This window comes from Balaenoptera ricei, chromosome 1 (genome assembly GCF_028023285.1).
Source record: "Balaenoptera ricei isolate mBalRic1 chromosome 1, mBalRic1.hap2, whole genome shotgun sequence".
Lineage (NCBI taxonomy): Eukaryota > Metazoa > Chordata > Mammalia > Artiodactyla > Balaenopteridae > Balaenoptera > Balaenoptera ricei.
Window position 1 is genome coordinate 99,083,211 of NC_082639.1, and position 14,809 is coordinate 99,098,019.

Below are 14,809 nucleotides of genomic sequence, written 5' to 3' on the forward strand. Positions count from 1 at the left end.
AAAATTACTTTGGTTTGAACTTCCCATGTTTCTGAAACACAATATATAAAGCGTATGTTATATATAACTTAATTTTTCCTTTAACTTTCACTATATATATTTGTTTTTAAACTAGAGATATATTTTAGATACAGTGAAATGCACAGATCTTAAGTGTTCAGTTCAGTAAGTTTTGACAAATGCCGCTCCATTCGACCTACACTCCTATCAAGGCATAAACATTCTCATCACACCAAAAAGTTATCTTTTGCCCCTCCCTGGTCATTTGTTCCCCCCCTGTATCCAGATGTAACCACTGTTCTGATTTTCTTCACCATAGATTAGTTTTGCCCATTAGAACAGAGTCACAGAGAATGTATTCTTTTATGTTTGGCACTTTTTTGTTTGATATAATGATTTTCAGGTTCATCAGTGTCATTGTATGTATCAGTAATTTGTTCCTTTTTATTGCTGAATAGTATTCCGTTTTCATGAATGCATCACATTTTACTTATCTGTTCTTCTAGTGATTGATATTTCATTGTTTCCAGTTTGGAGCCATTATGAATAAAGCTACTCTGGATAATTGTGTAAAAGTCTTTGTGGATATATGTTTTCATTTCTTTTAGACAAATACTTAGAAGTGGAATAGCAGGTAGGCATTTTCTAACTTTATGAGAAACTTCCAGATTAATTTCCAAAATAGTTCTACCGTTTATACTCCCACCAGCAATGTGAGCATTCTAGTTACTCCATATCCTTTATAACATTTGATGTTGCAAGTCTTTAATTTTAGCCTTTTTAATGGCTGTATAGTACTATCTTATTATCGTTTTAATTTACATCTCCCTGATCACTAATGAGTGACCACTTTTTCATGTACTTTTTGGCCATTCATAAATATTTTTAGGTCTGTGATCCATTCTTCTTTTTTGTGTATGGTATGAAGTAGGTATCGACTCTCAATTTTTTTTTTAACATCTTTACTGGAGTATAATTGCTTTACAACGGTGTGTTAGTTTCCGCTTTATAACAAAGTAAATCAGTTATACATATACCTATGTCCCCATATCTCTTCCCTCTTGCATCTCCCTCCCTCCCACCCTCCCTATCCCACCCCTCTAGGTGGTCACAAAGCACAGAGCTGATCTCCCTGTGCTATGCAGCTGCTTCCCAGTAGCTGTTTTACATTTGGTAGTGTATATATGTCAGTGCCACTCTCTCACTTCGTCTCAGCTTACCTTTCCCCCTCTGTGTCCTCAAGTCCATTGTCTACGTCTGCGTCTTTATTCCTGTCCGGCCCCTAGGTTCTTCAGAACCTTTTTCTTTTTTTTTAGATTCCATATATGTGTGTTAGCATACGGTATTTGTTTTTCTCTTTCTGACTTACTTCACTCTGTATGACAGACTCTAGGTCCATCCACCTCACTACAAATAACTCAATTTCATTTCTTTTTATGGCTGAGTAATATTCCATTGTATACATGTGCCACATCTTCTTTATCCATTCATCTGTCGATGGACATTTAGGTTGCTTCCATGTCCTGGCTATTGTAAATAGAGCTGCAGTGAACATTTTGGTACATGACTGTTTTTGAACTATGGTTTTCTCAGGGTATATGCCCAGTAGTGGGATTGCTGGGTCATATGGTAGTTCTATTTGTAGTTTTTTAAGGAACCTCCATACTGTTCTCCATAGTGGCTGTATCAATTTACATTCCCACTAACAGTGCAAGAGTGTTCCCTTTCCTCCACACCCTCTCCAGCATTTATTGTTTCTAGATTTTTTGATGATGGCCATTCTGATCGGTGTGAGATGATATCTCATTGTAGTTTTGATTTGCATTTCTCTAATGATTAATGATGTTGAGCATTCTTTCATGTGTTTGTTGGCAATCTGTATATCTTCTTTGGAGAAATGTCTATTTAGGTCTTCTGCCCATTTTTGGATTGGGTTGTTCGTTTTTTTGTTATTGAGCTGCATGAGCTGCTTGTAAATCTTGGAGATTAATCCTTTGTCAGTTGCTTCATTTGCAAATATTTTCTCCCATTCTGAGGGTTGTCTTTTGATCTTGTTTATGGTTTCCTTTGCTGTGCAAAAGCTTTTAAGTTTCATTAGGTCCCATTTGTTTATTTGTGTTCTTATTTCCATTTCTCTGGGAGCTGGGTCAAAAAGAATCTTGCTGTGATGTATGTCATAGAGTGTTCTGCCTATGTTTTCCTCTAAGAGTTTGATAGTGTCTGGCCTTACACTTAGGTCTTTAATCCATTTTGAGTTTATTTTTGTGCATGGTGTCAGGGAGTGTTCTAATTTCATACTTTTACATGTACCTGTCCAATTTTCCCAGCACCACTTATTGAAGAGGCTGTCTTTTCTCCACTGTATATGCTTGCCTCCTTTATCAAAGATAAGGTGACCATATGTGTGTGGGTTTATCTCTGGGCTTTCTATCCTGTTCCATTGATCTATATTTCTGTTTTTGTGCCAGTACCAAAGTGTCTTGATTACTGTAGCTTTGTAATATAGTCTGAAGTCAGGGAGCCTGATTCCCCCAGCTCCATTTTTCGTTCTCAAGATTGCTTTGGCTATTCAGGGTCTTTTGTGTTTCCATACAAATTTTTTGTTCTAGTTCTGTGAAAAATGCCAGTGGTAGTTTGATAGGGATTGCATTGAATCTGTAGATTGCTTTGGGTAGTAGAGTCATTTTCACAATGTTGATTCTTCCAATCCAGGAACATGGTATATCTCTCCATCTATTTGTATCATCTTTAATTTCTTTCATCAGTGTCTTATAATTTTCTGCATACAGGTCTTTTGTCTCCTTAGGTAGGTTTATTCCTAGATATTTTATTCTTTTTGTTGCAGTGGTAAACGGGAGTGTTTTCTTAATTTCACTTTCAGATTTTTCGTCATTAGTGTATAGAAATGCAAGAGATTTCTGTGCATTAATTTTGTATCCTGCTACTTTACCAAATGCATTGATTAGCTCTAGGAGTTTTCTGGTAGCATCTTTAGGATTCTCTATGTATAGTATCATGTCATCTGCAAATAGTGACAGCTTTACTTCTTCTTTTCCGATTTGGATTCCTTTTATTTCTTTGTCTTCTCTGATTGCTGTGGCTAACACTTCCAAAACTATGTTGAATAATAGTGGTGAGAGTGGGCAACCTTGTCTTGTTCCTGATCTTAGTGGAAATGGTTTCAGTTTTTCACCATTGAGGACAATGTTGGCTGTGGGTTTGTCATATATGGCCTTTATTATGTTGAGGAAAGTTCCCTCTATGCCTACTTTCTGCAGGGCTTTTATCATAAATGGGTGTTGAATTTTGTCGAAAGCTTTCTCTGCATCTATTGAGATGATCATATGGTTTTTCTCCTTCAATTTGTTAATATGGTGTATCACATTGATTGATTTACGTATATTGAAGAATCCTTGCATTCCTGGGATAAAACCCACTTGATCATGGTGTATGATTCTTTTAATGTGCTGCTGGATTCTGTTTGCTAGTATTTTGTTGAGGATTTTTGCATCTGTGTTCATCAGTGATACTGGCCTGTAGTTTTCTTTCTTTGTGACATCTTTGTCTGGTTTTGGTATCAGGGTGATGGTGGCCTCTTAGAATGAGTGTGGGAGTGTTCCTCCCTCTGCTATATTTTGGAAGAGTTTGAGGAGGATAGGTGTTAGCTCTTCTCTAAATCTTTGATAGAATTTGCCTGTGAAGCCATCTGGTCCTGGGCTTTTGTTTGTTGGAAGATTTTTAATCACAGTCTCAATTTCAGTGCTTGTGATTGGTCTGTTTATATTTTCCATTTCTTCCTGGTTCAGTTCGGAAGGTTGTGCTTTTCTAAGAATTTATCCATTTCTTCCAGGTTGTCCATTTTATTGGCATATAGCTGCTTGTAATCTCTCATGATCCTTTGTATTTCTGCAGTGTCAGTTGTTAACGTCTCCTTTTTCATTTCTAATTCTGTTGATTTGAGTCTTCTTTTTTTCTTGATGAGTCTGGCTAATGGTTTATCAGTGTTGTTTATCTTCTCAAAGAACCAGCTTTTAGTTTTATTGGTCTTTGCTATCGTTTCCTTCATTTCTTTTTCATTTATTTCTGATCTGATTTTTATGATTTCTTTCCTTCTGCTAACTTTGGGGTTTTTTTGTTCTTCTTTCTCTAATTGCTTTAGGTGTAAGGTTAGGTTGTTGATTTGAGATGTTTCTTGTTTCTTGTGGTAGGATTGTATTGCTATAAACTTCTGTCTTAGAACTGCTTTTGCTGTATCCCATAGGTTTTGGGTAGTCGTGTTTTTATTGTCATTTGTTTCGAGGTATTATTTGATTTCCTCTTTGATTTCTTCAGTGATCTCTTGGTTATTTAGTAGCGTATTGTTTAGCCTCCATGCGTTTGTATTTTTTCAGATTTTCTCCTGTAATTGTTATCTAGTCTCATAACGTAGTGGTCGGAAAAGATACTTGATACGATTTCAATTTTCTTAAATCTACGCAGACTTGATTTGTGACCTAAGGTATGATCTATCCTGGAGAATGTTCCATGAGCACTTGAGAAGAAAGTGTATTCTGTTGGTTTGGGATGGAATGTCCTATAAATACCAGTTAAGTCCATCTTGTTTAATGTGTCATTTAAAGCTTGTGTTTCCTTATTTATTTTCATTTTGGATGAGCTGTCCATTGGTGAAAGTGGGGTGTTAAAGTCCCTTACTGTTATTGTGTTACTGTCTATTTCCCCTTTTATGGCTGTTAGCATTTGCCTTATGTATTGAGGTGCTCCTATGTTGGGTGCATAAATATTTACAATTGTTATATTTTCTTCTTGGATTGATCCCTTGATCATTATGTAGTGTCCTTCTTTGTCTCTTGTAATAGTCTTTATTTTAAAGTCTATTTTGTCTGATATGAGAATTGCTACTCCAGCTTTCTTTTGATTTCCATTGCATGGAATATGTTTTTCATTCCCTCACTTTCAGTCTGTATGTGTCCATAGGTCTGAAGTGGATCTCTTACAGATAGCATATATACGGGTCTTGTTTTTATATCCATTCAGCCAGTCTGTGTCTTCTGGTTGGAGCATTTAATCCATTTACATTTAAGGTTATTATCGCTATGTATGTTCCTATTACCATTTTCTTGTTTTGGGTTTGTTATTGTAGGTCTTTTCCTTCTCTTATGTTTCCTGCCTAGAGAAGTTCCTTTAGCATTTGTTGTAAAGCTGGTTTGGTGGTGCTGAATTCTGTCAGCTTTTGCTTGTCTGTAAAGGTTTTAATTTCTCTGTTGAATCTGATTGAGATCCTTGCTTTGTAGGGTAATCTTGGTTGTAGTTTTTTCCCTTTCATCCCTTTATATATGTCCTGCTACTCCCTTCTGGCTTGCAGAGTTTCTGCTGAAAGATCAGCTGTTAACCTTATGGGGATTCCCTGGTATGTTATTTGTTGCTTTTCCCTTGCTGCTTTTAATATTTTTACTTTGTATTTATTTTTTGATATTTTGATTAATATGTGTCTTGGCGTGTTTCTCCTTGGATTTATCCTGTATGGGATTCCCTGCGCTTCATGGACTTGACTATTTCCTTTCCCATGTTAGGGAAGTTTTCAACTATAATCTCTTCAAATATTTTCTGAGTCCCTTTCTTTTTCTCTTCTTCTTCTGGGACCCCTATAATTCGAATGTTCATGCATTTAATGTTGTCCCAGAGGCCTCTGAGACTGTCCTCAATTCTTATCATTATTTTTTCTTTATTCTGCTCTGTGGTAGTTTTTTCCACTGTTTTATCTTCCAGGTCACTTATCCATTCTTCTGCCTCAGTTATTCTGCTATTGATTCCTCCTAGAGAATTTTTAATTTCATTCATTGTGTTGTTCATCATTGTTTGTTTGCTCTTTAGTTCTTCTAGTTTCTTGTTAAACGTTTCTTATATTTTCTCCATTCTATTTCCAAGATTTTGGATCATCTTTACTGTTATTACTCTGAATTCTTTTTCAGGTAGACTGCCTCCTCTTCATTTGTTTGGCCTGGTGGGTTTTTACCTTGCTCCTTCATCTGCTGCAGATTTCTCTGTCTTCTCATTTTGATTAACTTACTTTTTGGGGTCTCCTTTTCACATGCTGCAGGTTCATAGTTCCCGTTATTTTTGGTGTCTGCCCCCCAGTGAGTAAGGTTGGTTCAGTGGGTTGTGTAGGCTTCCTGATGGAGGGGACTAGTGCCTGTGTTCTGGTGGATGAGGCTGGATCTTGTCTTCCTGGTGAGCAGGACTACATCTGGTGGTGTGTTTTGGGGTGTCTGTGAACTTAGTATGATCTTAGGCAGCCTCTCTGCTAATGGGTGGGGTTGTGTTCCTGTCTTGCTAGTTGTTTGGCATGGGGTATCCAGCACTGGAGCTTGCTGGTCGTCAAGTGGAGCTGGGTCTTAGCGTTGAGACAGAGATCTCTGGGAGAGCTCTCGCTGATTGATATTACATGGGGCCAGGAGGTCTCTGGTGATCCAGTGCCCTGAACTTGGCTCTCCCACTCAGAGGCTCAGGCCTGACAGCTGGCCAGAGCACCAAGACCCTGTCAGCCACACAGCCAGGTACGTGGGGAATTTCTTGACTTCTGGGAAGTCTGAGGTCTTCTGCCAACGTTCAGTAGGTGTTCTGTAGGAGCTGTTCCACATGTAGATGTATTTTTGATGTATTTGTGGGGAGCAAGTTGATCTCCACATCTTACTCCTCCACCATCTTGACGGTCCTCCCTCTCATTATATTTTAAGAGATGTATGGTCCCCTGAATAAAAGAGATTAAGATCTAATGCAGCATTAAAAATTATACTTTCAACTTGTGGCAGTAGCGGCTCGAGTGGCCAAAGCAAGAGGCCTCAAAGTCAGAGTGGTGGTCACGGTCCTGGAGGTGGAAAGAAGGATGACAAGGATAAGAAAAAGAAATATGAATCTCCTATACCAGCTAGAGTGGAGCAAAAGAAGAAGAAAACAAAGGGACCAGATGCTGCCAGCATACTGCCCCTGTTGACACCTCACACTCAGTGCTGGTTAAAATTATTGAAGTTAGAGGGAATTAAAGACTATCTTCTCATGGAGGAAGAATTCATTAGAAATCAGGAACAAATGAGGCCTTTAGAAGAAATGCAAGAGGAGGAAAGATCAAAGGTGGGTGATCTGAGGGGCACCCCAGTGTCGGTAGGAACCTTGGAAGAGATCATTGATGACAATCATGCCATCGTGTCTACGTCTGTGGGCTCAGAACACTATGTCAGCATTCTTTCATTTGTAGACAAGGATCTGCTGGAACCGGGCTGCTTGGTCCTGCTCAACCACAGGTGCATGCTGTGATAGGGGTGCTGATGGATGATACGGATCCCTTGATCACAGTGATGAAGATGGAAAAGGCCCCCCAGGAGACCTATGCTGATATTGCAGCATTGGACAACCAAATCCAGGAAATTAAGGAATCTGTGGAACGTCCACTCACTCATCCTACATATTATGAAGAGATGGGTATAAAGCCCCCTAAGGGGGTCATTCTGTATGGTCCACCCGGCACAGGTACAACCTTCCTAGCCAAAGCAGTAGCAAATCAAAACTTGGCCACTTTCTTGAGAGTGGTTGGCTCTGAACTTATTTAGAAGTACCTAGGCGATGGGCCCATACTTGTTCAGGAACTGTTTTGAGTTGCTGAAGAATACGCACCATTCATCGTGTTTATTGATGAAATTGATGCTGTTGGGTAGGAAAGGTATGACTCAAATTCCAGTGGTGAGAGAGAAATTTAGTGAACAATGTTGGAGCTGTTGAACCAGTTGGATGGGTTTGATTCAAGGGGAGACGTGAAAGTTATCATGGCCACAAACCGAATAGAGACTTTGGACCCAGCACTTATCAGACCAGGCCGCATTGACAGGAAGATCGAGTTCCCCTTGCTGGATGAAAAGACGAAGAAGCGCATCTTTCACATCCACACGAGCAGGATGACGCTAGAGCAGGATGACGCTAGCCGACGACGTAACCCTGGACAACTTGATCATGGCTAAAGATGACCTGTCTTTTGACAACATCAAGGCAATCTGTACGGAAGCTGGTCTGATGGCCTTGAGAGAACGTAGGATAAAAGTAACAAATGAAGACTTCAAAAAGTTTAAAGAAAATGTTCTTTATAAAAAACAAGGCGCCCCTGAGGGACTCTATCTCTAGTACACCACAGTTGCCTTCCAGAAAAAGGTTGGAAGTGTGTCGATCCCTCAGAGGTGTGAGGTTGGGGAAGTTTCCCAGGAGTGCATGTTCCAGCTGATCTTCATTAGCACAGCATCCTGAGTACCTTTTGAGCGTGATGTGTAGGATGCCCCTCCGACTCTCGTCATGTGTTGGTCACGTGCAGTGCTCTCTTCCCGATAAAGCGTGCTCTTTCTCAAAAAACAAAAAAAAATTATACTTTCAAATTCTTAATTTATATTCAGAGCATTAATTTGTTCAGGCCTTATAGAATCCCTTACACATTTTCGTCCCCGCCTCAAAAAGTTTTTTATTTAGACCCAGTCCAGAATGTATATGTAACTTGTTTCTATCACATACATAGACTAAAATAATAAAACAGAACAAAGACAAAAAAACTCAATACACCTATTTCAATTTCATTAGGAGTTTTCTCAGGACTCTCTGGAATCTGAATGTTGAAGCAGCTACATTGTTCTGTTTACCCATATTCTTATTCTATCAATAAGCTGTCTACTAGCTAGAAGTACTACACTTGTAGCTATTTGTACTAAACTTACCATTTTTAGTCTTCAAAAGAATTTATTACACTGTAGTCAAATAATATTGTAACATGATCCTCTGAACTTATGTAAATAATTGCTTTTATAAATATCTGGTTGCAAACTGACCCCAAGGGGAATCTTTTTTTTTTTTTTTTTTAACCAGGATGATGAACGTTTTATTAAAAATACAAGGGGAATCTTTGAAGCTCATCTGCTTCAAAGTCAGTTTGCTAAATATATAAATTGATATTACCTTAAGTGATTATACTAAGTAAATCCTAGATTTTACTAACAGCAAAATAAAATATTGACCTCCCTAAAATGATGAGAGCGAGGAGAGGCTAAGACATCAGGAAAGAGGCTGGAAAATAAATATCTGTTACATGTCTTGGGCTTAAGGCAAAATATAGGATATAGGAAGAAGAAAGATGTATAAGTGCTTTTTCCTTCAGATCACTTGCAGTCTAAGTAGGTTGAAAGAAAAGACAGAAAAATGAGGAGTGTTTAATAACAATGCAAGAGGTAAATATCAATTGACCACATTATATAATATGTCACATGCCAGTTCAGGATTGATTGCTAAGTAAATAGAATGTTATTGGTTATCCAGGTTCCTGATACATTTTTAGTGATGTGTTACTTCTGAGTTATCTGGGATTGGTGAATTTCATTTTGCTTTTAATGGAGATTTACTAGCCTGATCCAGTTTTACAGAATCTTAAGTCTGTGGGGTTGAGTTTAAGTCATTGTCTCTAAAACAGCAAAATCTATATTCTAAATTTAGTTATTGAAAAAATTAATTCATATTTATAGTATTTACTTTGTGTCAGGTACTATAGGAAGCATTTTACATTACTCATTTAATTTTTATAACAAACCTATAGGTAGATTGTTACCCTCATTCTACAGATGAGGAATCTGAGGCACAGAGAAGTTAAGGTTGTTACTAAAGGTAGTACAGAAAGTAGTAGTGACAGGATATAATCCCAGTTCTGTTAGACTCTAGGGCCCAAAAGTATTAAAGAAAATAAACATATAGAAAAGACCAGATTTGAGAATACAGCATTTATGGTTAAGTGGAAGGAGCACTCGGTTTTCAATAATATATTAGACATTTTTTAAATGATGAAAATTTTCTCTTTTCGCTCCCATGATAAATTTTGTGGCATTTTCTAGAAATTAGTTTAATTCCAATGAGGCTAAATCCTCTTTTATCAATATTATCAAACAGTAAAATCTGGTTTTCTTTCAGCAAGTGAAAAGGAACTTCCAGAACAAAGGTTATACTTGTAATGTTGTTATCATCTTTATCCAGAATGGTTGCTTTATTTCCAGCTGTTCAGGCAGCTATTTATAGTTTATTAGGGACTCCAGAGTATAAATGATTTGAAGATTAATAGATTCAAATTGTGTGTAAAAAGGATTCCTTTTGACATGCTTTTGGTAACATTAATAAAAACCATTTTGGAATCACGTTTTTTGTCTTTCTGATCCCTGACATAGAAGTATTCAGATATTTTTAAAGGCATAATGTTTATATTGCTGTTTACTTTTACAAGTATCACTTCAGAATTGGCAATAAATGGCAAAATTGCATATCCTAATACAGTTCTGGTATCAGCCTGAGTCTTGAAAATAAAACCTTGTACTTAAATATAAGCCCCCATTTAAATGGGCCATAATTCTTCACCTTTACATTTGGAACCACTTTTCATGTTGGTGATTATCATCCAAAGAATAAAGAGATTGATTTCCTATTTTAAGATTGAAATATATATATAATTTATACCATTATCGGGACTTCCCTGGTGGCGCAGTGGTTAAGAATCCGCCTGCCAATGCAGGGGACACAGGTTTGATCCCTGGTCCGGGAAGATCCCACATGCTGCGGAGCAACTAAGCCCGTGCACCACAACTACTGAGCCCACACACCACAACTACTGAAGCCCGGGCGCCAGAGCCTGTGCTCTGCAACAAGTGAAGCCACTGCAATGAGAAGGCCGCGCACCACAATGAAGAATAGCCCCCGCTTGTGGCAACTACAGAAAGCCTGCACACAGCAACGAAGACCCAATGCAGTCAAAATGTGTGTGTGTGTGTGTGTGTGTGTATATATATATATATATATATATATATATATATATATATATATATATATACACATACTATTATCTACATATATTATTGAACTATTATTTATGTATATATGATATATACATATATGTTATTTATTATAATAAATAAATTATTTATTTATTATAGAGAGATGGTGATTGCTTCATGTTTCTTTTTGTAGTTTATCATAGCAAAGCTGAAATTTTTGGAGAGCAAACATGGTATATCCAAGGATATTATGTGGTTTTATTTTAAGCTTTCAGTAGTGCTGTGTTTCATTCAGCCTGTAACAGTAAAAATAAATGAGTGATAGATGACTAGTATGTTTTGTCTGCTATAGTAATATCTTCTATCATTGAATCTGTCTAACCAGCCAGTTACTTTACTGTTGTCTGCAATAAAGATCATTGTGTTTTCTGACAATGTAGGAATTTCTGTTCAGTTAAAGTATGTGTTGTCATTGAAGTAAAAATAATGAAATTGCAAGAAATTGATTTTAGCCGTACTCCTGAACTCCTCTCCCCAAAAGTGAAATCCAGATCATTTTAAAGTTCTTACAAAATAGCTGAAATTTCATTAAAATATTAAAACTCAGCCTTGATAGTTTTTAGTATAGGTACTTAGCCTCTAAATTTTGACCTGAAACATAAATGGTAGCGGTAGCATGGCTAGTCATTCATGTTGATAACCAGCCTCCACGATGGCCCCCAGTGGTCCTCCCTCCTGATATTCACACCCTTAAGTAGTCCCCCCGACCCACATTTACCAGGGTTGGTCTGTGTGATTGCTAGAATACATCAGAAATGATGGTAAGTCACTTCTGAGATTAGGTTACAAGACAGTGGGACTTCCATCTTGATGTGTCTATGTATGTCTGTCTCTCACTCTCTCACATCACTTGCTCTGTTGGAAGCCAGTACGTGCAAGGAACCAAGGCCTAACCCAACAACTAAGCTTGGAAATGGATCCTGCAGCCCTAGTCGTGCCTTCAGATGGCTGCATCCGTGGCCAGCAGCTTGACTGCAACCTCATGAGACAGAGCCAGAAGCACCCAGCTCAGTCCTCAGCCCCTCCCAGATTCCTGACCCTCAGAAACTGTATGAGATAAAAAATGTTTACTAAGCATTTAAATTTAGGAGTGATTTGTTATGCAGGAATAGATAACCAATGCACACCTCCACTAAAGCTCTTCTTTCATTTGTCAAATCTTAACATCTATTTTTGGTAATTGTTGTTATTATTTGTGCTGTTAAATGTGTAATACATACAATTCACCTGACTGAAGCATTAAGTTGGATAGAAAATACTATATTCCGTCTCCCATTTTCCAATCCAGTGTTTGGTATAATAAATACAGAATTCACTTTTTCCATATTCGGGTCCCATATTAGAATGTACTTAAAAGAATTGTTTTGTGACAAGGAGCCTTTTTTAGATTATTCCGCAGATTCTTTTCATTTATGTGTGAAGCTACCAATTTTGTATAACTTGTAATTACTATGCAAGTGATTATGGAATTACTGTGAAATACTTCAAGAGAAAACAGACAGCTTAACAACTATTCTCAGAGAAGTCTGAGACCTCACCAAAGAAGCTCCTCATCCATTACTTGTAACTCTGTGATGCTTATTAATTCTACAGGATAATAACAGTGTGGGTTTTAAAAAGTCATATTTTTAAGGATTAGTTAACTATATACTCAAACCTGAGAGAGAGAGCTTCTTAGCGTCATCAAGATCATGAATTGTACTCCCAGCTCTGCTCTCCCATCCCACTTTCCATGGTGTTCTGAAAAGGAAAAGGTCATAAAAATACTCAGGTTCACTTTTTCCTTTTTGCCCTACTCAGCCAATTTTAGTACCAATAATTGTTTCTTTTCCATAGCTAATCATACAGAAACAGTAATCATGAATAAAAGATGTGACAGAAAAGTGGAATTTCAACTTCTTAAAGAGTTTTTTTTTTCTCTTGCTTCCTTTGTCTGTGTTTTTCTAAACATGGATTTGCCTTAGGACATTAATAGCTACAGATACTTTCAGTGAATCCTGGGTTATCAGTCTCATGTTTTTATACCTGAACTTAAAGAAACAGATGTTCTTAATGAAAAGAAAACCTTGATGAGTCCCATGTTCTTTGACATTAATGCTCTTAAATATGTAACTAAAAATTAGCTTTTTTGTCTATTCTTGCCATGATTCTTAAAAAACAATAATAAAAATAGCCAATTTTGGAATTGGTCTTGTCTTCCTCTATCCTAAATAGACAAGATTATTTTGAAATTTTACTGAAAATTTCCTTTTAATTTGGACCTGAAAAAAAATAGGATTCTGTCTTTCAAATCCCTCCCCGCCTCAATTCACATGCTCACATGTGCACACCCACACACACGCACACTTGTAATCAGGTTAGGAGGATGGTTATCAGTAACTTAAAGGAACAACTGAATTTCACGCTTCAAATATTTCGTATGCAGATGTCACCCAAATACTCCAGTAATGTCATCACTTAAGGCAGTTGTAGTCCAGCCAGAAGTGAAACCGCCAGGGCTTCTAACTCTGCTTTGAACATCTGCCAACTGATACCAACACAAATTTGTAACACAAGGCTAATTCCTGAGTCTTGAGCTTGGACCGTCTCTAATGAAGAAGGAGGCATCAAATTTTCAGCACTGAAACACGTCAGAGAAACCCCATGTTTGCTTTATTTTCTTGAGGGTTTTTGTTTTTTAAGCATGGTCACTGAATTGTGTATTTTTCTTTTCAAATGGGTTCCCATTTGTGGGTGGTGGTAGCTCCTGATGAAATAATTTTTAAAAATTGAGAAATAACAGTAGTTTTCATAACTAGATTTCATTTGAAAGCTTAAATTATATAGTACTTTGCTATGATTTTTGAGAACGTTTCCTCAACCCTCTATTAACACTTCATTTTTTTTTTTTTTTTTTGTAAAATGTCTCAGGAAACATTTAGATGTCTGTTCAGTAAAGTAATTGTTAATTTCACTCTGTTCACCTGCGCGTAATATATGATGCTTATATGAAATAGTACTTCAAGTCTTTCCTAGCAGATATAAGAGGGAAGCCTAAGAATCTCCTTTCACTCCCTTCCTGATCATTCGACCTGACTTGGCACCCAGGCCCAAAGCCATAGGCCAGACTCCAAGCACCAGCCCACATTCCCTGCTCAAGTTCCCTTTCATCCCCAAAGCTCACCAAGCCCTGAAGGGGACAGAAAGGAGGATGGAAGACAGCTGAACAGAGGTTAGAAGAGGGGGGTGGAATTTGGCAGCAGGTAGAAGGACTTTGTCTGCACCTCTAGTGGTGAGTGCCTCCACCCTCTTGACCGGCCAACAATTGAGTGAAGTTCTATGCGGACAAATCACAAACAGTCCTCGATTACAATGTAAAAATATCTTTAGTGTCCTTTACTTATCTACAGCCACCTGGTTAGGTCTCTAAACATATAAACTCTTAAAGGTATTATGCTTACCGTATTTTAGAAATGCAAATGCCATAACACAGAAAAGATAAGATATACCTGTTGGTAATAGAAGCATTCATAAGCTGAGGCAGTAAGTGTGGTGGTTAAGGTCACAGACTCTAGAGCCAAGCTGCCTGGGTTTAAATCCCAATTCTGACAGCTTGCTAGATGAGTAACCTGAAACAAGTCACCTGACCTCTCCGTAGTAATTTTCTCATCTGCAAAATGGAGATGATAGCACCTTATAGGGTTGTAAAATTTAAATAACCTGAACCTAAACACTTAGATCAATGTCTAACTGGTACTTAGCTTTACATAAGTATTTGTTCCCATTAATATTGCTATGCCCCTTTTCTGACGTTGTTTCTATACTTAGATGACCCTGTCTGATTTGTAGTCAAAAGGTTACTTCATACTCACACCACTACCTTTGACGTCTAACTACTAGCAGATACCCTCCTCAGCAGTATTTGAAAGCAAAAT

The 14,809-nt window shown here is 37.6% G+C and overlaps 2 protein-coding genes and 1 pseudogene across 4 annotated transcripts in view; 2 read left to right on the plus strand and 1 right to left on the minus strand.

Moving 5' to 3' along the window:
- CTTNBP2NL (CTTNBP2 N-terminal like) overlaps nucleotides 1–14,809 on the plus strand; it is a 72,435-nt gene that overhangs the window by 48,300 nt on the left and 9,326 nt on the right. The gene's annotated exons all lie outside the window — the stretch shown is intronic.
- Nucleotides 6,910–8,169, plus strand: LOC132368961 (26S proteasome regulatory subunit 4-like; annotated as a pseudogene).
- ST7L (suppression of tumorigenicity 7 like) overlaps nucleotides 12,553–14,809 on the minus strand; it is a 144,262-nt gene continuing 142,005 nt past the window's right edge. Inside the window, exon 15 of the mRNA XM_059927837.1 lies at nucleotides 12,553–12,635. Within this exon, the coding sequence (XP_059783820.1) occupies nucleotides 12,585–12,635 (51 nt within the window). The 3' untranslated portion in view covers nucleotides 12,553–12,584. The remainder of the gene's footprint in view (nucleotides 12,636–14,809) is intronic.